Source organism: Palaemon carinicauda, chromosome 22 (genome assembly GCF_036898095.1).
Source record: "Palaemon carinicauda isolate YSFRI2023 chromosome 22, ASM3689809v2, whole genome shotgun sequence".
Classification (NCBI taxonomy): Eukaryota; Metazoa; Arthropoda; class Malacostraca; order Decapoda; family Palaemonidae; genus Palaemon; species Palaemon carinicauda.
In genome coordinates, this window is record NC_090746.1 from 84,015,516 (window position 1) to 84,041,753 (window position 26,238).

At 48.9% G+C, this 26,238-nt stretch overlaps 1 protein-coding gene across 1 annotated transcript in view; it reads right to left on the reverse strand.

Moving 5' to 3' along the window:
• Positions 1-26,238, reverse strand: part of cni (protein cornichon) — a 93,274-nt gene that overhangs the window by 56,662 nt on the left and 10,374 nt on the right. The window contains exon 2 of the mRNA XM_068346450.1: positions 14,153-14,221. Coding sequence (XP_068202551.1) covers positions 14,153-14,221 — 69 coding nt within the window. The remainder of the gene's footprint in view (positions 1-14,152; positions 14,222-26,238) is intronic.

The window sequence follows — 26,238 nt, forward strand, 5'->3', positions numbered from 1 at the left end:
AGAGGTAGGACTTGTCTTGGGGGACAGGGCTGGCGGGCAAATATGTGTAAATAGCTAAGGTTTGTATGGTTAGGAAAAATACAAATTATCTTCGAATTTGTCATTTGTTCCGTAACCGAAATACAAACCACGCTATTTACAAAGGGTGACTTATCCCTTAGGAAGGGTGGAAAGTCCCCAGCCATACTGGCTTTGGCTTTACCCGGGGACTCAGAATCCGAGTGAGTCGCACTCGAGAAAAGGAGTCCCTGCACCTCACAAGTTCCTTGCTCCGCAAGGAACCATGTGGCCTACGTAAGCTTGTGTGTGAAGGAAGAAGTGTGACCCGTCCTAGACAGTTGACCTGGAGTTCCAGAAGGAACTCTGGGTTAGGACGTTCCCAATACCACCTCGTCAGGGTATGGGAGACGCGACAGTATTGACTCAATACTCGGAACACAAGGAAGCATGGTTTACCTGCAGAGGTTCGAGGTCAGCTATGCAGAGACCAGGATGCTGCTTCCCCGTAGAGGGGATGATGAAGAAAGAAGTAAGGGCCAGACATACTTCTTTCGTTCATGCAGACTAAAACCTGATAACAATGCCCTCAACCTTCTGCTACCTGTCCAAAAAGGAGCTTGAGGTTAGACCAGCTGTTGTGTAGCCACCACAGAGCGATAGAAAACGTATCGAGACTCCTGTGGGTCACGCCCTGCAGGAAGCGGGCTGCGAAGGTCATCAGACGCTTCCAGACTCCAGCTTGTAGCACCTGCGTCACAGAGTAGTATTACTCGAAGGCGAGGGACGTTGCGATGTATCCAACATCGTGCTGTAGGGCGACGTGACGGGGGAGGGTCTGAAGACAGGTCGAGATGAATGTCCTTGAGTCCGGGCTGAAGAGGTATACTGGTGACTCTCCCCCCATGTCCTCCTTGTGTTCCCAAATCGGCTGCAACTGAGGACAAACTGCAGCTGTTCCCAGCGCTAACCTCTCGATTCCTTACTGGCAAGAAAGAGAAGGTCTTGGGACATCAGACACAGAATGGAGACTCGAAATCTTGAATGAATCGGACCGAAGGGCCGGGACCCTCAGATTCTGAGTCTAGCCAACAACTCAGGAGCGAGCCTGAATGTTGCCTTCCCCTCTTCCTTAGAAAGGGGGGAGTAGTAAGAGACTAAGAAGATTGCTTACACACTGGCCGTGGCCAGAGTGAGCAGAAGACCCAAGGCGGAATACAATCCGAGGCCTGTCGTAAAAGGGTCTTGAGAAGATCTCTTAAAGGACTAAAAGTCCGAGCCATGCTCCAAGTTGGAGGTCTTCCTCCGACTAGGGCAGGGACGATCGTAGCTTCGCATGAGCGAGGATAGATCCAGCGGGCAGGAAAAAGTTATTCCTTCAAGCCTGAAGGTCAGGGAAAGGCTGAGCGACAGGCTTCATTGCCGAGAGCGGAAAGGAGTTTCCTCCCGCCGAAAGGCAATAAGACCGTTATTGCTGGAGAAGAGGCCTCAAGGGAAGAGGTATATCTCCCACGGCACCAACCACCTTAGACTCTTCACTTTGCCTGGGAGACCCCTGTGGATGACTATCGCAGATGACGCGACCTCCGTACCGCGACTGTAGCGGGTTGTCTCTTCTAGAGGAGGAAGCGTAGTGTCTCCAGGCATGAAGCCGAAGCGACGCCCCGGTTCGGGAGAGATGTCGCAGTGTGGTTGCTTGAGTAGTCTGCGCCGTGGGAGAAGCTCTCCCGGGAGTTCCGTCAGGGGAAGCAGAGGGTCCAGAAACCGTTCTGCGCATAGTCCCAGTGGAGCTCTCCCATTGAAAGGTTGACAGACAACCTGGTCTTGTTGAGACCCATTGTCCGCAGACAAAAAGGAGGGAAGACGCAGGCGTCGAAGTTGTCCCACCATCACCGGAATGCATCTTGCCAGAGTCTCGGGGTCTGAGACTGGGGGGAAGACTAGCGGAAGCTTGAGGTTCCAAGCTGTCGCGATCAGGTCCCCCAGACCAGCACTTGCTGGTTACCCAAGGTCAAAGACCCCTAGGTACACTCTCTCTATGAGGCTCTGCTCGGATAGTCTGAGAGAAACATTCCCCTGCCTGGAATGAGAGAGCCGATGGTGGTATTGAGAGAATCTCAATCATCCCGGTATCTCTACTGCAAGATGTGAAGGTGTGAAAATGCGTCCCCTGCTGGTTAGAATGAAGTCGACGCGCAACGGGGCGACTCGGCAGGAGCTGTAGGATCTGAAGAGGGGCCAGACTAAGGCCCCTAAGCCTGCCTGAATGATGGAGAGGTATCCTTCAGGTCTTGACCATAGGCCTGGACCGGAACATGCCCCCCCCCCCCCCCCTTTCCTTTGACGAGTCCGAGAACCGCATCAAGAATGTGGGGAAAGGACGAGAATATCCACTACCATCAAGAGGCTCCATAGGTCAACACCCATTGCAGGTCTAATAGTTCCGCTGGTCCCATAGGGCCAGGGAGTCCGGTTAAACATTGCCTGAAGCCACCGGAACTTGGATCGCCCCACATGGAACTTATCCTGAGGCGACCGTTCGGACTATAGACGGGTCAATGAGGAAAGAAGAACTAGGAAACGTTCCAAGGTAGGGCTGAAAACTCTGCTTGACTGAGTACAGGCACTGCGACTCTCCTCAGTGTTGCCACAGTCAACCGAAAGGAAGGCTCGGAGGATGTGGTAACAGAATCTGGCGTCCCCAGGTGGTCACCCATCCAAGTACCGACGTTGCTTAACCTCGCTGGACGGACGAGAAGCGGGGTTTCCAATGTGGTAAGGCGGTTGACTCAATATCATGGCCAGATACTCCAGATGTTGAGGCAGAGGAAGAGAAGGCTCCAAGCAAAATACCATGAGCCCACACTCATGGTAAGCATCCGGAAGCTTGTCCCGACGCTGAAGAAGGTCGAAACCCGAGTCTACCGGAGTTGACCAGCCCTCCAAACAGCAGAGGAGGCAGAAGCCTGCACCTGAGCGGCCAAGAGGAAGGCAGGGAGAGTTCTCTGGGGAAACAAACCTGCTATGCCACGGCGGGATAGCCACACTGCATCATAAGCAGGAATACTTGCAGTCTAGGCTGAATTCGACGAGCACCCTGGAAGATGGATGGAATGGAAACTGAAAGTACCCGTCCTTCCGATCCAGGGTTTAAGGAGTCCTGTCGCCTCGTTACCAGTCTGATCGATTCTGCTGGTCTACGCTGGCCGAAGTTTGTTCGACAAACTTGATCAGGGCTGAGAGGTCGACTATGGACATCCCCTCTCAGATCCTTCCTTACAAGAAAGGATCGACTGAGGGGGCCGGGGGTGAAGCCGTCGATGATCCTAAGGAAGACCTTCGCCTAAGGTATGGATCATTCTGCCCAACCGGGCAACTCTGCTGACGCTATGGCATAGAGGTTCAGAGACACTGAATTCGCTGACAGAGACGGCAGGCGCGATATCCTTGGCTACTCACAGAGATTGTGCGGGAATGGGCATCGGGAAGCTGTCATTCGGATGAGTAACCTTAAGCATCCTCCCAGCGAAAAACCTGCAATCTTAGAGTTCGTGAACTCCTTTTAGGACTATGCCCCCCCGGGGGAGTCTCCCGTGCCATCTGTTCCTGACAGGAGGAAACTGCAATTGGACACCTTGTCCCAGTTGTCGTAGCCGATAACTTAGGCCGACGTGGTTGAAAGAAAAGGGCGCTGGAGCCCTGCAGAGTCTGAAAGAAAGCGCCTTGGAGGAGTGAAACCGGAAGTCGATTTACTCCGCACAGCAGCTGTCTAAGCCTCTGTCCTTGGGCACAAACAAACTCTTCTCAAGGATGGAAGGGTGTCTGAGGTCGTCGACCTCCACAGATGAGACACCCGAAGGAAGCCCTCAGTCAGCGCGTCCAGATGGTACTACATCGAGCTTGTCCGCAAGTTAGATACTTAACGACGAAAGGCCAAGGTGCCTGAGCTCGAGAGGAGGAAAGTACCCTTGATCTTCCTGTAGCTTCCTTGAACCAAACCTCGGGCCGTAACCTAGGAGGGAAAGAACCTGGTAAGCTCCCAGAGGAAGAGGTAAGCAGTCACCCCTTGTCCGATGGAGAAATCTTGAACGGAAAGTCCCCCCGCCAAAAATCCTTCCAGGGAATGACGGGGAAGGGCTAACCCAGGTTCAGGAATAGAGGAGTGTTGCTCAGATCTCCCTTAAGTTTCTCCTATTCTTGCAAGTGCCATGCTCTGTGTTTACGGGGTGAGGCAGTGTTCTGGAAATACGCTCCAGAAGAACTTGCCAGGCTGGTCATGCTGCGAAAACCCCATTGGGAATCGTGGTCGCAATTGCCCTGGAGCTCGCGCGACGGGAATTCCTGGTGGTCGGCGAGCGATAACCCATAGACGAGCAATGGATACTGCAAGAAATAAGCCGACATTTGTGCGAAGAAACACTGTAGGTTCGCGCGACGGAACATCATCCGTCTGCGCGATGGAAAAAACCGTTGGTTCGCGCGTGGGCGAACATTGGAGAGCATGAGCGTAGACGTGCAGGCGAGTGGTCGCGCGGTTGCACGGGCGAGCGGTCGCACGGGCGAGCGGTCGGGCGGGCGAGCGGTCGCGCGGGCGCGCAGGCGAGCGGTCGTGAGGGTGGGCAGGTGGATGAGAGCGAGTCCGAGGCGGCGAACGCAAGCGTTAGCGCGATGGCGAGGAAACGCGCTGCCGCGTGGGCGAGGAGGACCGCTGGCGATATGGATCAACAAGCGATCGGTGGTGAGCTGGTGAGCGCTAATGCGCAGGTTGGCGATGGCGCGTTGTGTTATGCCGACGCGATGGTCGAGCAGTATGCCCAGGTGAGCGATCGTGCGTTGGCGAGCAGTATGCGAAGGTGAGCGATCGCGAGCAATGATCAGCATGCGCCGGGTCGCGCGATGGTGATCAGTATGCGCAGGGTCGCGTGATGGTGATCAGCATGCCAGGGTCGCGTGATGGTGATCAGCATGCCAGGGTCGTGCGATGGTGATCAGCATGCGCAGGTTGGCGGTCGCGCGATGGCGAACAGCATCTGCAGGTGGGCGATCGCGTGATGGCGAACAGCATACGCAGTTGAGGGTCGCGCGATGGTGATCAGCATGCGCAGGGTTGAGCGATGGTGATCAGCATCCGCAAGTGTGCGGTCGCGCGATGGCGATCAGCATCCGCAGTTGAGGGTCGCGCGATGGCGATCAGCATCCGCAGTTGAGGGTCGCGCGATGGCGATCAGCATCCGCAGTTGAGGGTCGCGCGATGGCGATCAGCATCCGCAGTTGAGGGTCGCGCGATGGCGATCAGCATCCGCAGTTGAGGGTCGCGCGATGGCGATCAGCATCCGCAGGTGAGGGTCGCGCGATGGCGATCAGCATCCGCAGGTGAGGGTCGCGCGATGGCAATCAGCATCCGCAGGTGAGGGTCGCGCGATGGCGATCAGCATCCGCAGGTGAGGGTCGCGCGATGGCGATCAGCATCCGCAGTTGAGGGTCGCGCGATGGAGATCAGCATCCGCAGTTGAGGGTCGCGCGATGGAGATCAGCATCCGCAGTTGAGGGTCGCGCGATGGAGATCAGCATCCGCAGTTGAGGGTCGCGCGATGGCGATCAGCATCCGCAGTTGAGGGTCGCGCGATGGCGATCAGCATCCGCAGTTGAGGGTCGCGCGATGGCGATCAGCATCCGCATTTGAGGGACGCGCGATGGCGATCAGCATCCGCAGTTGAGGGACGCGCGATGGCGATCAGCATCCGCAGTTGAGGGTCGCGCGATGGCGATCAGCATCCGCAGTTGAGGGTCGCGCGATGGCGATCAGCATCCGCAGTTGAGGGTCGCGCGATGGCGATCAGCATGCGCAGGTGAGCTAGTAGCTGGCGAACCATGTTCCTTCAGAAGTGTTGGAGAACGTTGGCGTGCCGGCTGTAACACACGTGGGCGATCCGGAGATCGCTGGCGAGCTGATGATTGCTGACGAGCTGATGATCGCTGACGAGCTGATGATCGCTGACGAGCTGATGATCGCTGACGAGCTGATGATCGCTGATGAGTATTCACCAGTGTGTGAGGGGGAGGAGGGGTAGCTAGCTACCACTCCCCTACCCCCCCCGCTAACTAGCGCGGGGGTAATACACCCTCGTTAAATTCTAATGGCTCGCCATTTCAGCTACGCTAAAAGTAATACCCTTTGTAAATAGTGTGGTTTGTATTTCGGTTACGGAACAAACACACGTTAAACTATGCCAAACTGCTACTTACACAGAATTCCAGTTCCCATGTCAATAATGTTATTTAACCAAACAGGTAACGTAATGAATACAGTATAAAAACACCTTCAACTCTACGGGAGAAGTTTACCAAAGTAACGTAAGCCCAAGAGAGAGGTGAGAAGACAATCTATGTTGTCCAGATGAGGCCACTCTCTGACGCTAGGCTCTCGGAAGTAGCTCCTTCAACTCTACGTGGGAGGGCTACCAAAGAAGCGAAGAGTGAAGATGATTTTGAGCTGGCTTGGCGATGACAACGAGCTGGCGAATAGCGAAAGGCGAGTAAGCTAATGTTAAGTTAAAGAACGGAGAGATGTCGCCTGTCAAGAACGGCGATTGATGTGATTGATAAGAAGCTGGAGATCGTCTAGCCATTGAATCGTCGATTGGCGACCTGGCAAATTGGAGATGTGGTGATCCACAAGCAGGCAATCGGCATGGCGATCAGCAATCATAGAGCTTGCAAACAGCGAGCTAGCAATTAGTAGGCTGGTGATCGACGAGCTGCAAATAGGGGAGCTGTTGGAAAACGATTGGTAAGTTGGCAATTGGAGAGCCGATTGGTGAGCTGGCGATCGGCAAGCTGAAGATTGGTGATCGGCAAGACTGGAAGATGACGATCGGAGAAAGAGGAGCTAGCAATCAGTGATCGGCGAGCTGATGAATGGTGATTGGCGATCAGCAAGCTGACGACTGATGATCGGCGAGCTAGAGATCGATAAAAGCTTAAAATATATATAAAAATATAAAGAATGTTTTCATATATATACTGTAAAAAAGAAAAACACAAGAATAAAAAGTAAAAAGGCTGTCAGATGGAGAGGGGAAAGAGACAACGTCTTTCTCCCTGAGCCAAAGGTAAAGTGGAGAACAGTCACAGGTTTGTGAGCAAGAAGGGAGCTACTAAACCCCACCCCTACTAACTAGCTGCATGGGTGGTTAACCCTCGCTAAAAGTCTAATGGCTCGTCTTTCAGTAATACCTCTATAAATAGCGTAGGTATGTATTCCAGTTACGGAACACTTATTCTGTAGAATGTGGCTTGAAGAGGCAAAACCGGATGGGTTTGAGTGAGGAGTGTCGATGAAAATGGCAAAAAAAGAACACCTGACTAATTGCAATAATCACTTACGTCAGTTATTTAAATATATAGTATGCGTATTCTAAAGAGACTTGAGTCTAAGATGGATGAAAGGCTGAGAGATGAACTAGCAGGATTTAGAAAAGGTAAAAGTTGTACAGACCAAAGGATTAGCAATGCATGCTTACCAAAATGCATGAAATATCACAGGAGGTTGGGCTCGACATAAACAGAAGAAGGACAGGAGATAATGAGAATGGAATAAACAATGGAAGATGAAATATCATTAGAAGGAGAAAGGATAAATTAGATTGAATCATTTAAGTATTTAGGAACTAAGATCTCTAATACAGGGTCTATAGAACAGGAGTTTAATGAGTGATTGGAAAAAGCAAATCATACAATGGCTAGGTTAAGTAAAATTTGGAAATCAAATTGCCTACAATTACATATAAAAATAAGGCCATATATCAGTTTAGTGAGATCAGTGTTACTGTATGGACATGAGTCATGATATGACAATGAAACAATCTTCAACAGATGTAGTAGATTTGAGAACAAAGACCCCAGGGATGGATCACAAATGAAACTATACCAGAGACTACTCGAGTGCCATATGTGGAAGATAGCAAGGTGAGGGGTAGATGGAGCTGGTTTGGGAATGCTCTTCACATTCCCCAAGAGAGATTAGTTCACCAAATGTTTAACTGGGCTCCACAAGGCACTAGAAGAGTTGGAAGACCCAGGCCTACATGGCTGAGGACTATGAAGTGTGAAGTAGATGATGAGAGGAGAAGTATTGAATTAAAAGCTCCAGATAGATAACTGGCAAAATCTAACTGAGGCTCTTAGCGTTAATAAGTGTAGGAGATGATGATAATGATGAATGATACCACCTAGACTGTGGCCATACCGCATAAAAGTCGACTCAATGAACATGTCTGTCCAAATTGCATCCCATATACACGGTTGATGTCTTGTCACATGTTTGCTTTGGAGTAAGTCCTGGAGAACTGTAAGAATGTGTGAAAGAAACAGATGAAACCTATCACAGCAACAAATTTACTATAAATTTTTCCAGTATTGGTAAATACAAAAGTATTGGGTAAAAATGTGCAGTGTTGGTAAGGGAAATGACATGTTTTGAAATGAAAAATTGATAAGTTGTGCTTATACTAAGATCAGAAACACATTACTTCTGTTAAGGTCCAACTCATTTTAATATATACACATCATTTAGTTCTACATGAGTGTGCCACATGCATGTCAAAATATGCCCTTCCAAAATGATGATGAAACAACACACCAAAAGGGAGAAATAGCTTATTATTGTCATCTAATGGATTCACAGACCCTTAAAACATATGGATAGACACCAAAATCAGACCTCCATGTCAATTTTTTGCGGAGCTATATACCAAAATTGGGTTTCAGCAATTTTGGCGGTAGCCAAATTGGGTTTTGGCAATTTTGGTGGCGGCCATTTTGAATTTTGTTTACATCACACAAATCTGGGTTCTGTATGGCCTGTTCTACCAGAATCACCAATAAAACATTGTATGTATGCCAAAACACACCTAAGCCATTCTGCCATCAGACTACCGGCTCCGACCCAGGTCTGTAAGAAGGCTTTGAATCGTGAGGAGCACTAAAGTGCTTTTCAATAGCTGAAACTGATCTGGACGAAGACACTGTGGATACCTCTCTCAAGTCACCCACCACAAAAAGTACTGCTCCTATTAAGGGTTCTCAGCATTTACAGGGGGTGGAGAACTCACCACTCCTCCTCAAGATTTTGAAACTCTCGAGGCATTTCAACTCCCAGGAAGGAATGAAGATCAGCAACAAGAACAGATCCTTTTCATCCTCTGGAATATGACCAGCATGGTCCGAGAACTGATCCAGAAGCGTACTCCTGATAGCTACAGGATGGGGCAGACTATGAGAGATTTGGATCCATTTCTCCTGAATGATTTCTTGCACCACCACTCCAACCAAGGACAAGCCGTACCATGTACACTTCTCTTTGGGGAATGGGTGCATGAGTTCAGCATTCCTCAATGCTCAGAAGCACTGAGCAATAGGGACTAATAACTGGTAGGCCTGGGGCTCCTTCAACATGCAAATGGAGGAGCCACCAGGTCAAATCAGCCCCTCTCTTTGTGTAACCAAAAAACCATATGGTAGAGAAGGGGCAGGGGAGGTCCTTCAAGAGACAATGTTAATGCTGGATATTCACAATCTATCTTCACCTGGCCAACAGTAACAGAGCTCAGACCCAGGAGGGAATGAGGACTACCAATCGGTGCAAGGCCGACTCACATTCAGGGAGAGAGACTACAATGGTACTGTACTGGTCAATGAGTGAACACTGTAGCTTACTCCAAAAGCTGTTCACTAGACACCTAATGAGACTTCTTGTAAGAAGCATTATTCTTAAGATTGCCTTTCTTTTTCTTCTTCTGATGGGAGGAGGAGGAGGAGGAGGAGGAGGAGGAGGAGGAGGAGGAGGAGGAGGAGGAGGAGGAGGAGGAGGAGGAGGAGGAGGAGGAGGAGGAGGAGGAGCTGAGGATGTTAGCGCTTGATTGGATGAGGAAACCCTATGGAATTCCTACCTGCAACCACAGACACTGGGGTCACAGATACAGGGGGAGCACTAGGAACAAATGCTAAAGATACTGACACTGGGGGAATCCTGTCTGAAACCACAACTTTCCTTGATGTGCTCAGAGATGTTCGTGAAATACCCCGAGCTAAAAAGTCTTTAGGCATAAAGTATATCATCATTGGAAATGGAAAACATCTTGCTGCCACACATGGGTAAATCAGCTCACTGAGGCATACTGTAGGTATTACTTTTACTAGCTAAGCTCCAACCCTAGTTGGAAAAGCAGAATGCTATGAGCCCAAGGGCTCCAACAGAAAAAACTAGCCCAGTAAGAAAAGAAAATAAGAAAAAATAAATTAATGTGACCAAGGGCATCCTCAAGCAAGAAAACTCTACCCCAAGACAGTGGAAGACCATGGTACAGAGGCTATGGCATTACCCAAGACTTGAGAATAATGGTTTAATTTTGGAGTATCGTACTTCTAGAAGAGCTGCTTACCAAAGTTAAAGTCTTCTACAATTAGTATAATAATAAAAGTTTTTCTAAGCTGTAGGTATAGAGCATTCTTGCAGACATTTTGTGTAAACTGGAATGTAGCCACTGAACATTTACAATGTAGTAGTTTTTGGGTTATTTGTGTTAGCAAGTGTATAAGGATAGAGGAAAAGCCTCATCTACGGAACGTAGAACTTCCATCACCTTCCAGGGCGAAAGTCTCCCTTTCGATGAAAGGCAGACCTATTTTCAACTTCGAGCGTGCATACACAGCTCTACCAAAGAGGAAATGCTCAACTTCTTTCAGCCTTGAGACCTGTATCCAGGATGAGCTGTAGCCTTTCACTTCTGACACTGAGCAGAGTTTTACCTCTCTTAGAACAGTAAAATTGGCTACCAGGGGTATAGAAGCTCCGGGGGGATAGTAACCCCTCCAACGATACTAACCACAGTAACAGGGCCCAATTTGCTTGATAAACTGAGGAGGATGCACTCCTGAGGCACCCAGACACCAGTTCCATCGCTAGATCATTGCTCAGAGTACATCTTGTACGTTTATAACCCTTCTGGAAGACTAAAATTAGAGACAGATCATTGTGAAACCCTCCCTGCAAGAAGAGATGCTGGATAACCTTCAAGCATGTAGATGTAAGGACTCCACTGAATTGTGGAAGATCCAGGCATGTGGTTGTCATAACCTGCATGGAAGGCGAAGAAACTCCTTCGGAAACCCGACAATGGAAGAAGTGTATCACTCTACTTGAAGTCAATGGAGCAATGAGGGCCATATTGAGGTTGAGTCAATCTGACCCTATTGAGAACCTTCCTTAATAGGAAAAATGTGGAAAAGGTATAGACCTCGAGAATGTCTCAAGGATATCGAGAAACATTCTCAACACTGCCTTTGGTAATGCTACCGGAACGCAAGAAACCAGGAATTTCTGGTAGGACAACGCAAAATGTCTACCGTTGGTGAACCCCCCCCCCAACAAGTCATTAAGAGTTTGTGTCCAAGGATATAAAAACCACTCGGATCTAAACTATCTGCTTCCACCTGACAGGGAGATTGCATTGCTATCTCTCCAAAGCAGGATCTGAACCCCTAGAAAGCAAAGCTAACAAGAAATTGTATTTCCTTGTTTCAGGAACTACCCCGCTGTGGCGTTGTTGCTTATCAACACTTTCTTTCATGTGGTTTGACAGGAGTGGTTGAGAATGCTGGAAGGCGAGAAAGGTCACCTAAACTCTAGCATGTTGACGTGGCAATTTTGATCTACATCAGATCACTGACCTGACACTCCATATTGCAGCCAATGGGGCTCCCCAACCTTAATGTGCCTGAGAAAAGCATAAGTTCTGGAGGGGTAAACAAAAAGTCTGCGACCCTGCATAGGCTGGTGTCGGAAAGCCACACCTCAGGATCTGACTAGAAGGCCTTGCATTGCCACTGTATGGACTGCATTCAAAGTTGACTGTTTAGAACTAGGTGCTCGAGGGAGGGTAAATATCTCTAAAGTCCTTGCCACTAATGGGCTTACGAATAGAATTGTCTTAAAACAAAAACAGGAGAGCTAGCTCTCGCAACTTAATAGGACGATCCTGTGAACGGGGACACTTTCCCTCAAGCTGTCTAAATTCAAGCCTAGGTATATCAAGATCTGTTTGAGGCCTAGGCAGAAATTATGGAAAAGATCTTGGTGTACAACTGTGGGGCTGTTGATGATCTATACCACAACACCCTGAACTGGTATACTGTACCTTGTTTGATACCATGAACAGGAGGTACTCTCAAAAGCGAGATAAATTGGGATCTGGAAGCGTCACCCTCTTGATGTGTATTGTAACCATGCAGACTAACCATCTCATTGCTTATCTGATTGTGCTGTGGTCTCCATTTCAACCAGAGTCTTATGACAGGTTCTCAGGTTCCAGCCGCCTTCTCACCAGAGAGAGTCAAGTACAGAAGTCTGGGGTTCTGTTGCAGGCCTCCACTGAACCCCCCATGCAACATAAGACCTCGCAAGAAACTGTTGTTGGCTCGTGAGTGGAATGCAAGCCTTGCACTAAAGTAGCGTACTAACTACCCCCACTGAAGACAAGCTTAGCTGATCGTGGGCATGAGCACGGGCCTGCGTTGCTTGCCAGGTACAGCAGGCTCAACAGCATGTGAGTGAGAAGCGGGTAAAGGTGGGCAAGTTGAAAGCGGAAGGGTATGTCACCCTATGCTCTCAACACAGCCAGGCGAACACCATGGCAATGAAGCAGTATTAGGTATTGGATCTACCACTACCGGGGAAGAAACAGGTTCAATGATATTAGGAAGTAGATAAATCTCTAGATCGAGAAGAACTACGCCTAACCCTGTCTCTCTCTAATTTGCGAGAGTAGCATTCAAAAGCTAACCACTCACTCTCAGACAATGAAATACAGTGAACCCTCGCTACTTCGCGGTTCGACCATCGCGGATTCACCACTTCGCGGATTTTTCCCATAACCCATATATATACAGTAATATATATATATATATATATATATATATATATATATATATATATATAATATATATATATATATATATATATATATGTATGCATGTATTTATGTATATATGTAGGTATGTATATGTGTATACATATAAATATATATATATATACACACACACACATATATATATATATATATATATATATATATATATATATATATATATATATATATATATATATATATATATATATATATATATATATATATATATCTAAAGTAGGAAGATGTGATGTAGTTCTAAGGGAAAAGTATGGGAAATATGTCTGGGTAATAAGCAAAGTTCTACCTCCAGTTTGTATCTTCATTATGATCAGAGATAAATGTAAACAAAACATTGGTTGCCATTTTTTATCGTGCTTTTTAGTGTGTTTAGGAAATGCATGATATAAAATCACCTTTAATATTTGGGCCTGTTTTAGTTTAGGGTACTGTAGTACATGCATTAAGTGTTCTGTACATTAAAGGGTAGTTTGTTAACAGTACTACGTACAAGGGAAGGTTTTAAAAGTCTGAATATACATGTTGAATAAATAGGTAAATATGGTGTCACTACTTCGCGGATTTTCACCTATCGCGGCCGCGACTGGAACCTATCTACCGCGATAAACGAGGGTTCACTGTACATTCTTCACACCGATCCCATATTCACAAATTTTACCTCTACATCTAAAACAAATTGAATGGGGATCCACAGAGGCTTTTGGAAGCCGAGTCTTACACCCTTTCACACACTTCCTATAAGAAGGAGAAGGGTCGGCCATATTGAAAAGTTATACAGAGAGATAAAAAAACAAGCAAGGGTCAAAATAATCCAAGTAATCCAAATCAAAAAAGTATTCAAGAGAATCCGAAAGCGAAAACCAATAACCAAAAACAGTGTACATCACCAAGATAACTGTCCAAAATTCAAGGTAGATAGTGAGTGAATTCCAAGCGTTGTTGCCAGCAATGCCGGCAGGGAAGATCTGGTGATGGATGGAATAGTTTGGCCTATCTCCCGTGAGGGCGCTAGTGTACACCTGGCAACTCTATCTGCGATTGCCGCGAGTTTTTGAATTTCTGCCGGACGTCAGGGACTAAAGCCATTTTTATATAACCAGTGGGTAAGTTTAATGTTTAAAAATACCATACAGTGCTGTACTAAATTAAATAAGTCACACACTACTAACCGGATTTAGGCTGTTGCATTGGTCTATCGGATTTTTGTAATCAGTCTTCAACTCATCAAATGCAATTATCTGAAAGAAATAAAAAATTACATCAATTGGCACTTTTAAAGAACACTAAATTTGAGACATCACATGGCTATAATCAATAAAATGACAAATTTGTATTTTTCCTAATGATACAAACCTTTAGCTATTTATTAGGGGTTTTACTTTTAGCGAAGCGGAAAGGACGAGCCATTAAAATTTAGCGAGGGTTAAGTACCTATCCCGCTAGTTGGCGGGGGTAGTGGGGGTTAGCTTGCTACCCCTCCCACTCACATACCTGTAATTGAACTCACTTTGCCCAGGGTGACGAGGAGTTAAAAATTCCTCCAACTGACAAACACCTGAAGGGGAACGTCTAGTAGGTTCATCCAAAGTGGGAGACTGCTCAGAGGTCACTAGCTGGTCTCTAGGAAGTCTCTCCCGCGGACGAGAGAGACGTCCTCCCGAAGGAGGCCATTGCCTCAGACTTTGTTCTCCCCTAGACTCTGGTTGGGGGAAACAGTCGTTGGCTTCAGCCACAGCAGGGGACCAGAAGTCTGAGTGGCAGGCAACACTAAGGTCTCCCGGTGTTGTGCCCAAGGGGGAAGGATCAACCTCTGAGGAAGTCTGTGTATGCTTCCTCTTGGTACCCAGCTGAAGGAGTTGAACAGACCTTTCTTTGACATGGGACCATCTACACCCAGTGACAGGCACATGACCAACAAATCAGAGAAAGAGCAGGCGCTTCCCTGAGGTTAATAGGGCAACGCTAATACTCGGCCATACCCCCGAGGGGACCGGTCGAGGAGCAGCTTCGGGGAGAGATCTGGGGGTAAAAGCAGTAGTCTGGGATTTCTTCGACTTCGAGGAAGACCCTGAAGGAAAAAAATCTCGCTTAGACTTTTTTTTTCCTATGCCCAAACCTTTCCCACTGGGAGGCAGACCACTCTTGACAATCGGGACAAGTGCTGTCCCGGTCACACCATTGGCCCCGGCAAGACGGACACAGTCGGTGAGGATCCGTCTCGAGGGCGGATAACGTACCGCAGGAGCGGCCCTAAGGTCCAGGACAGGTGTGCACGAGGCCGGTCAGAAGACACACAATATGAAGAGAGAAACAAAAAATTGGGTACAGTGAACCCTCGCTACTTCGCGGTTCGACCATCGCGGATTCACCACTTCGCGGATTTTTTCCATAACCCATATATATACAGTAACATATATATATATATATATATATATATATATATATATATATATATGTATGCATGTATTTATGTATATATGTATGTATGTATATATGTAGGTATGTATATGTGTATACATATAAATATATATATATATATATATATATATATATATATATATATATATATATATATATATATATATATATATATATATATATATATATATACACACACACATATATATATATATATATATATATATATCTAAAGTAGGAAGATGTGATGTAGTCCTAAGGGAATAGTATGGGAAATATGTCTGGGTAATAAGCAAAGCTCTACCTCCAGTTTGTTTCTTCATTATGATCAGAGATAAATGTAAACAAAACATTGGTTGCCATTTTTTAACGTGCTTTTTAGCGTGTTTAGGAAACGCATGATATAAAATTGCCTTTAATATTTGTGCCTGTTTTAGTTTAGGGTACTGTAGTACATGCATTAAGTGTTCTGTACATTAAAGGGTAGTTTGTTAACAGTACTACGTACAAGGGAAGGTTTTAAAAGTCTGAATATACATGTTGAATAAATAGGTAAATATGGTGTCACTACTTCGCGGATTTTCACCTATCGCGGCCGCGTCTGGAACCTATCTACTGTACCGCGATAAACGAGGGTTCACTGTACTTTCCTGTTATTGCCCCACCACTAATTTCCGATATAACCCCAATACTATTTTCTAGTTATTGCACCACCCCTAATATCCTGATATTAACAAGAGGTTGGAATCGTGCATTTGGAGGAAAAATGTGCAAATGGGTGCTCAATGAAGATGACAAATTCGTAGATAATTTGTATTATTCCTGACTATACAAACCTTAACTATTTAATAGGGGTATTACTTTCGGCGTAGCTGAAATGACGAGCCATTAATTTTCAACGAGGGTTAACTACCCACACCGCTAGTTAGCGGGGGTAAGGAGGGTAGCTTGCTACCGCTCCCCCTCACACACCTGTGATTGAGCTCACTTTGCTCGGAGGTAGGACTTCAAGGGGGATAGGGCTGGCGGGCAAGTTTGGTTAAATAGCTAAGATTTGTATACAGTAGTTAGGTAAAATACAAATTATCTATAAATTTATCATTTGTTCCGTAACTGGAATACAAACCATACTATTTAATAGGGGTGACTCACCCATTAGGAAGGGTGGACGTCCCAGCCAATCTGGCTTTTTGGCTTTACCCAGGGGCTCCTTATCTAAGTGTGTTAGCACTCAAGAAATAATGAGTCCCTGCGCCTTGCTAAAACCTTACTACGCAAGGTTCGCGGCCTACGCAAGCTGTGTGAAGGTTATGTAGAAATGTGACTCGACCTGGAAAGTTGTTCCGAAGTTCTTTAGATGGAAAACTGTGCACTGGGACTTTCCCAATACAACCTCGTCAGGGTATGGGGACGCAACAGTATTAATCTTAATACTAAGCACACAAGGGAGCATGGTTTACCTGCAGTGGTTTGAGGTCTGCTATGCAGAGAACCCAGGATGCTGCTTTCCCCAAGAGAGGGGAGAATGAAGAAAAGAAGGGCTAGTCAAACCTTTTCATTCATGCAGGCAAAAACCAGGTAACAATGCAATCAACCTTCTGCTACTTGTCCAATAAGGAGATTGAGGTTTTAAACCAGTTGTTGTGCAGCCACCACAGGACCGATAGAAAACGTATCGAGTCTCCTGTGGGTCACGTCTTGCAGGTAGCAGGATGTGAACGTGTTTTGACGTTTCCACACCCCAGCTTGAAGAACCTGTGTCACTGAATAATTTCTTTTGAAGGCTGGGGACGTAGCTATGCCCCTGACATCATGTGCTCTGGGGCGACATGATGGAAGAGGGTCTGGATTCAGTGCAAGGTCAATGACCCTGCGATTCCATACTGAGATAGTGTTCTTGGTGACTCTCTTCTTGGTCCTTCCTGTGCTGACGAATAGTGCAGGCATACGATGACGGGCTGCGGCTGTTCTCTTGAGGTACAGCCTCAAACTCCTTACTGGGCATAATAAGAAATGGTCTGGGCCATCTGTTACTGTACAGAGACTAGAAATCCTGGAGTCAAATCGAGGATCCGCTACTCCCGGGTTCTGAGTCTTAGCAATAAACTCAGGGATGAATATGACAAATTCGAAGATAATTTGTATTTTTCCTAACCATACAAACCTTAGCTATTTACAATAGGGTTACCTTTTAGCGTAGCTGAAATGGCGAGCCATTAGAATTTAACGAGGGTGTATTACCCCCGCGCTAGTTAGCGGGGGGGTAGGGGAGTGGTAGCTAGCTACCCCTCCTCCCCCTCACACACAGATGAATACTCACTTTCACTTAGAGGTAGGACTTGTCTTGGGGGACAGGGCTGGCGGGCAAATATGTGTAAATAGCTAAGGTTTGTATGGTTAGGAAAAATACAAATTATCTTCGAATTTGTCATTTGTTCCGTAACCGGAATACAAACCACGCTATTTACAATAGGGTGACTTACCCCTTAGGAAGGGTGGAAAGTCCCCAGCCATACTGGCTTTGGCTTTACCCGGGGACTCAGAATCCGAGTGAGTCGCACTCGAGAAAAGGAGTCCCTGCACCTCACAAGTTCCTTGCTCCGCAAGGAACCATGTGAACTACGTAAGCTTGTGTGTGAAGGAAGAAGTGTGACCCGTCCTAGGCAGTTGACCTGGAGTTCCAGAAGGAACTCTGGGTTAGGACGTTCCCAATACCACCTCGTCAGGGTATGGGGGACGCGACAGAATTGACTCAATACTCGGAACACAAGGAAGCATGGTTTACCTGCAGAGGTTCGAGGTCAGCTATGCAGAGACCAGGATGCTGCTTCCCCGTAGAGGGGATGATGAAGAAAGAAGTAAGGGCCAGACATACTTCTTTCGTTCATGCAGACTAAAACCTGATAACAATGCCCTCAACCTTCTGCTACCTGTCCAAAAAGGAGCCTGAGGTTAGACCAGCTGTTGTGTAGCCACCACAGAGCGATAGAAAACGTATCGAGACTCCTGTGGGTCACGCCCTGCAGGAAGCAGGCTGCGAAGGTCATTAGACGCTTCCAGACTCCAGCTTGTAGCACCTGCGTCACAGAGTAGTATTACTCGAAGGCGAAGGACGTTGCGATGTATCCAACATCGTGCTGTAGGGCGACGTGACGGGGGAGGGTCTGGAGACAGGTCGAGATGAATGTCCTTGAGTCCGGGCTGAAGAGGTATACTGGTGACTCTCCCCCCATGTCCTCCTTGTGCTCCCAAATCGGCTGCAACTGAGGACAAACTGCAGCTGTCCCCAGCGCTAACCTCTCGATTCCTTTACTGGCAAGAAAGAGAAGGTCTTGGGACATCAGACACAGAATGGAGACTCGAAATCTTGAATGAATCGGACCGAAGGGCCGGGACCCTCAGATTCTGAGTCTAGCCAACAACTCAGGAGCGAGCCTGAATGTTGCCTTCCCCTCTTCCTAGAAAGGGGGGAGTAGAAAGAGACCAAGAAGATTGCTTACACACTGGCCGTGGCCAGAGTGAGCAGAAGACCCAAGGCGGAATACAATCCGAGGCCTGTCGTAAAAGGGTCTTGAGAAGATCTCTTAAAGGACTAAAAGTCCGAGCCATGCTCCAAGTTGGAGGTCTTCCTCCGACTAGGGCAGGGACGATCGTAGCTTCGCATGAGCGAGGATAGATCCAGCGGGCAGGAAAAAGTATTCCTTTAGGCCTGAAGGTCAGGGAAAGGCTGAGCGACAGGCTTCATTGCCGAGAGCGGAAAGGAGTTTCCTCCCGCCGAAAGGCAATAAGACCGTTATTGCTGGAGAAGAGGCCTCAAGGGAAGAGGTATATCTCCCACGGCACCAACCACCTTAGACTCTTCACTTTGCCTGGGAGACCCCTGGGGATGACTATCGCAGATGACGCGACCTCCGTACCGCGACTGTACCGGGTTGTCTCTTCTTGAGGAGGAAGCGTAGTGTCTCCAGGCATGAAGCCAAAGCGACGACCCGGTTCGGGAGATGTCGCAGTGTGGTTGCTTGAGTAGTCTGCGCCGTGGGAGAAGCTCTCCCGGGAGTTCCGTCAGGGGAAGCAGAGGGTCCAGAAACCGTTCTGCGCATAGTCCCAGTGGAGCTCTCCCATTGAAAGGTTGACAGACAACCTGGTTTTGTTGAGACCCATTGTCCACAGACAAAAAGGAGGGAAGATGCAGGCGTCGAAGTTGTCCCACCATCACCGGAATGCATCTTGCCAGAGTCTCGGGGTCTGAGACTGGGGGGAAGAATAGCGGAAGCTTGAGGTTCCAAGCTGTCGCGATCAGGTCCCCCAGACCAGCACTTGCTGGTTACCCAAGGTCAAAGACCCCCAGGTACACTCTCTCTACGAGGCTCTGCTCGGATAGTCTGAGAGAAACATTCCCCTGCCTGGAATGAGAGAGCCAATGGTGGTATTGAGAGAATCTCAATCATCCTGGTATCTCTACTGCAAGATGTGAAGGTGTGAAAATGCGTCCCCTGCTGGTTAGAATGAAGTCGACGCGCAACGGGGCGACTCGGCAGGAGCTGTAGGATCTGAAGAGGGGCCAGACTAAGGCCCCTAAGCCTGCCTGAATGATGGAGAGGTATCCTTCAGGTCTTGACCATAGGCCTGGACCGGAACATGCCCCCCCCCTTTCCTTTGACGAGTCCGAGAACCGCATCAAGAAAGTGGGGAAAGGACGAGAATATCCACTACCATCAAGAGACTCCATAGGTCAACCCCCATTGCAGGTCTAATAGTTCCGCTGGTCCCATAGGGCCAGGGAGTCCGGTTAAACATTGCCTAAAGCCACCGGAACTTGGATCGCCCCACATGGAACTTATCCTGAGGCGACCGTTCGGACTATAGACGGGTCAAAGAGGAAAGGAGAACTAGGAAACGTTCCAAGGTAGGGCTGAAAGCTCTGCTTGACTGAGAACAGGTACTGCGACTCTCCTCAGTCTTGCCACAGTCAACCGAAAGGAAGGCTCGGAGGATGTGGTAACAGAATCTGGCGTCCCCAGGTAGTCACCCATCCAAGTACCGACGTTGCTTAACCTCGCTGGACGGACGAGAAGCGGGGTTTCCAACGTGGTAAGGCCGTTGACTCAATATCATGGCCAGATACTCCAGATGTTGAGGCAGAGGAAGAGAAGGCTCCAAGCAAAATACCATGAGCCCACACTCATGGTAAGCATCTGGAAGCTTGTCCCGGCGCTGAAGAAGGTCGAAACCCGAGCCTACCGGAGTTGACCAGCCCTCCAAACAGCAGAGGAGGCGGAAGCCTGCACCTGAGCGGCCAAGAGGAAGGCAGGGAGAGTTCTCTGGGGAAACAAACCTGCTATGCCACGGCGGGATAGCCACACTGCATCATAAGCAGGAATACTTGCAGTCTAGGCTGAATCCGACGAGCACCCTGGAAGATGGATGGAATGGAAACTGAAAGTACCCGTCCTTCCGATCCAGGGTTTAAGGAGTCCTGTCGCCTCGTTACCAGTCTGATCGATTCTGCTGGTCTACGCTGGCCGAAGTTTGTTCGACAAACTTGATCAGGGCTGAGAGGTCGACTATGGACATCCCCTCTCAGATCCTTCCTTACAAGAAAGGATCGACTGAGGGGGCCGAGGGTGAAGCTGTCGATGATCCTAAGGAAGACCTTCGCCTAAGGTATGGATCATTCTGCCCAACCGGGCAATTCTGCTGACGTTATGGCATAGAGGTTCAGAGACACTGAATTCGCTGACAGAGACGGCAGGCGCGATATCCTTGGCTAATCACAGAGATTGTGCGGGAATGGGCATCGGGAAGCTGTCATTCGGATGAGTAACCTTAAGCATCCTCCCAGCGAAAAACCTGCAATCCTAGAGTTCGTGAACTCCTTTTAGGACTATGCCCCCCCGGGGGAGTCTCCCGTGCCATCTGTTCCTGACAGGAGGAAACTGCAATTGGACACCTTGTCCCAGTTGTCGTAGCCGATAACTTAGGCCGACGTGGTTGAAAGAAAAGGGCGCTGGAGCCCTGCAGAGTCTGGAAGAAAGCGCCTTGGAGGAGTGAAACCGGAAGTCGATTTACTCCGCACAGCAGCTGTCTAAGTCTCTGTCCTTGGGCACAAACAAACTCTTCTCAAGGATGGAAGGGTGTCTGAGGTCGTCGACCTCCACAGTTGAGACACCCGAAGGAAGCCCTCAGTCAGCGCGTCCAGATGGTACAACATCGAGCTTGTCCGCAAGTTAGATACTTAACGACGAAAGGCCAAGGTGCCTGAGCTCGAGAGGAGGAAAGTACCCTTGATCTTCCTGTAGCTTCCTTGAACCAAACCTCGGGCCGTAACCAAGGAGGGAAAGAACCTGGTAAGCTCCCAGAGGAAGAGGTAAGCAGTCACCCCTTGTCCGATGGAGAAATCTCGAACGGAAAGCCCCCCGCCAAAAATCCTTCCAGGGAATGACGGGGAGGGGCTAACTCAGGTTCAGGAATAGAGAAGTGTTGCTCAGATCTCCCTTAAGTTTCTCCTATTCTTGCAAGTGCCATGCTCTGTGTTTACGGGGTGAGGCCGTGTTCTGGAACTACGCTCCAGAAGAACTCGCCAGGCTGGTCATGCTGCGAAAACCCCATTGGGAATCGTGGTCGCAATTGCCCTGGAGCTCGCGCGACGGAAATTCCTAGTGGTCGGCGAGCGATAACCCATAGACGAGCAATGGATACTGCAAGAAATAAGCCGACATTTGTGCGAAGAAACACTGTAGGTTCGCGCGACGGAACACCATCCGTCCGCGCGATGGAAAAACCGTTGGTTCGCGCGTGGGCGAACATTGGAGAGCATGAGCGTAGACGTGCAGGCACGTGGGCGTGTGGGCGCGCAGGCGAGTGGTCGCGCGGTTGCACGGGCGAGCGGTCGTGCGGGCGCGCAGGCGAGCGGTCGTGAGGGTGGGCAGGTGGATGAGAGCGAGTCCGAGGCGGCGAACGCAAGCGTTAGCGCGATGGCGAGGAAACGAGCTGCCGCGTGGGCGAGGAGGACCGCTGGCGATATGGATCAACAAGCGATCGGTGGTGAGCTGGTGAGCGCTAACACGCAGGTTGGCGATGGCGCGTTGTGTTATGCCGACGCGATGGTCGAGCAGTATGCGCAGGTGAGCGATCGTGCGTTGGCGAGCAGTATGCGAAGGTGAGCGATCGCGAGCAGTGATCAGCATGCGCCGGGTCGCGCGATGGTGATCAGTATGCGCAGGGTCGCGCGATGGTGATCAGCATGCGCAGGTAGGCGGTCGCGCGATGGCGAACAGCATCTACAGGTGGGCGATCGCGCGATGGCGAACAGCATACGCAGTTGAGGGTCGCGCGATGGTGATCAGCATGCGCAGGGTCGAGCGATGGTGATCAGCATCCGCAGGTGTGCGATCGCGCGATGGCGATCAGTATCCGCAGTTGAGGGTCGCGCGATGGCGATCAGCATCCGCAGTTGAGGGTCGCGCGATGGCGATCAGCATCCGCAGTTGAGGGTCGCGCGATGGCGATCAGCATCCGCAGTTGAGGGTCGCGCGATGGCGATTAGCATCCGCAGTTGAGGGTCGCGCGATGGCGATCAGCATCCGCAGTTGAGGGTCGCGCGATGGCGATCAGCATCCGCAGTTGAGGGTCGCGCGATGGCGATCAGCATCCGCAGTTTGAGGGTCGCGCGATGGCGATCAGCATCCGCAGTTGAGGGTCGCGCGATGGAGATCAGCATCCGCAGTTTGAGGGTCGCGCGATGGCGATCAGCATCCGCAGTTGAGGGTCGCGCGATGGCGATCAGCATCCGCAGTTGAGGGTCGCGCGATGGCGATCAGCATCCGCAGTTGAGGGTCGCGCGATGGCGATCAGCATCCGCAGTTGAGGGTCGCGCGTTGGCGATCAGCATCCGCAGTTTGAGGGTCGCGCGATGGCGATCAGCAAGCGCAGGTGAGCTAGTAGCTGGCGAACCATGTTCCTTCAGAAGTGTTGAAGAACGTTGGCGTGCCGGCTGTAACACATGTGGGCGATCCGGAGATCGCTGGCGAGCTGATGATCGCTGACGAGCTGATGATCGCTGGCGAGCTGATGATCGCTGGCAAGCTGATGATCGCTGGCGAGCTGATGATCGCTGACGAGCTGATGATCGCTGACGAGCAGAAGGCTACGCGTGGAAGCCTGCTCAAAAAAGAAGAGTCCTTGACCCCGACCTGAACCGAAGTTCTAGATCGCGAGGGCGAACCAACAGGAACCGCAGGGATGATCATCTTGAAAGCGCTGACGAACAGGAGAGCGCTGATGAGCAGAAGAGCGCCTGTGTGCTCACACTGAGCAGGAGCAGGAGAGAACACAGCAGAAGGGCGTGCAGGGAAACCCTGACACGCAAGGGAAGAACCCCCGTGGGGGCAACCCTTTGCCCCGAAGGGATCGTTGTCTGCCGGGAGACTGATGTCCGTCGGAAGACCGCTGTCCGTCGGAAGACCGCTGTCCGTCGGGAAGACCGTTGCCCGTCTGAAGACGAGATCAGACTGCTGTCCATCTGCACCAAGGCGGAAGATCGAGAAAAAGGAGTTGTAGGCTGCAAACGGAGATCCAAAAAGGCGCCTCAAGCACCCTTATAGGGAGATGAGAGGCCCTTACGACGAGGCGGACGGTGGGCCTTACGGCGAGGGAGGCCAACAGCAACAGCAACAGCAACAGAAGAAACCTCCGAAGAGGAGTCTCTATGAGTGTACTCTCTCGCGAACGAAAGAGAAACACTTCGTGGAAGAGACTGGTCAGCCAGTGACCTAAAAGGAGCAATCCTCCAAAGAGGAGCTCCTGCAGTTGCCCAGCCCCTTGAGCAAAACTGCAGGTGCGACCGCTCAGCACCAAGAGCATAGTCGCACGAAAAAAAGGGAAGAGAAGAACCCCCCAAAAGGGGAAAAACTCAAGCCTGGACAGGAAAAACTTCCCTCGGAAGGAAAGTTACCCGCCCAAGGAGGCAAGCCTCCTGAGAGTTCTAAAATGAACTGGAGAGCTGTCCGTCGTCACGGGAGTACTACCAGTAGAAGGAGACACGTCCCTGACGAAAAAACAAGGGGGGAGGCAGCAACAGCAAAATCCCCAGGACTCAACCAGACAGCTCACACCGTTGCTATATTACAGAAACGAACTAGATCGGTAACTGTAAAAAAATAAAACAAATAATATTAGTACACATTCATTCCCCCGGGAAGGCTCCGAAGAGGAATCCCGAGGGAAAGGAACAAGAATTACACAACAGGCACGTGCCCTCACAACCACTTACACTCATGGAAGGAGAGCTGTAACCAAAACAGAATTATAACAATTATAATTATGTAACTAGGTAATTATGTAATTTAAAAATGAATGAACACTAAAGAAAGAACGAAAACCCCGAAAGGAATCGTTCTACAAGCTGAAAAACAAAAAACTACAATTAGATTCATAACTAATTGAGACAAACGTACGGCGTAGCAACCCCCCACACGGAAAGGAAGCTAGGCTACAAGGGCGTAGTAACATGTAGTAAAAGGGTGAACGACCTCAAAAGAGAGAGAGAGAAAGACATAAGTCAAACTCGATCGCCACCCATAAAATACGCCGTGGTGGCCTAACTGCCAAGGCCTCCACGTAGATATCGTACACTACACACACAAATCTGAAAAGGAAACTTACTTATTTCTATACTCAAATATATATACAAACATGAAAACATGTTTACATATATATTGAGTAAATGAAAAGTAAGCGATTAAGTAAAGACAAAACAAACAAACAATGGCTGCCAAGAGAGGACCAAGACAGAGACGTCTGTCACAGTCCGAGCCAAAAGTGAAAGTGAGTATTCACCTGTGTGTGAGGGGGAGGAGGGGTAGCTAGCTACCACTCCCCTACCCCCCCGCTAACTAGCGCGGGTGTAATACACCCTCGTTAAATTCTAATGGCTTGCCATTTCAGCTACGCTAAAAGGTAACCCTATTGTAAATAGCGTGGTTTGTATTCCAGTTACGGAACAACTGAATGTTACCTCTCCCTGTCTTCCTTGAATGGGCGATGTCGTATGAGAGACCACGAAGTTCGCTGACTCGCTTGGCCGAGGCCAAAGCTAGCAGGAACACCGTCTTCAAAGTCAGGTGGCGATCTGTTGCCTGGCATAATGGTTCTTAGGGAGGTCTCTTAAGAGACCTGAGAACTCGAACCACGTTCTATGGGGAAGGTCTCACTTCTGACTAGGGGCTGGTAAGTTCATAACTCCGTATAAATAGAGAAAGTTCTAGCGATGAAGAAATGTCCATTCCTTTCAGTCTGAGGGCGAGGCTTCCTCTTCCACACGATGGGTCACATGTGTGACCCTTTTTTTTTTAGATATATATTACGATGGGTCACACGGGTGTCCCAAAATTCTATTAAATCTCCCTTAAACATAAACAAAGTCGGAATAGCCACGGTACATTAGTTTCCCCTATTCGTAATGCCTGAGGAGGTTATATTTGTCTACTATAGAAAATGGGATTTTCCAGAATAAAAGAAAATTGGGCATTCAACCTACACGTAGCAGTATCGCCAGCGGCTGCGGGTGAGTTGTTGGTGGCGGACATATAAACGTTTTCTAACGTGCCTTTGCCTTTTTTGTGTATATTACACTTTGGTGGAGCTTTATTAGACTCATACAGGAACGGCAATGGAAGGTCGGCAGGTCTGTTGGATGGATGGTCGACGTGTCCTTTAAAAGGATCATCATCCACCGAAGGAGATCGCAAACGATCTGCACAGAGGTCCAGGACCGAAGTCACAATGGTTGCAGGTGCAGAGATGGATGATTGGTCTAGAGGCTTCTCTGCGGGGGACT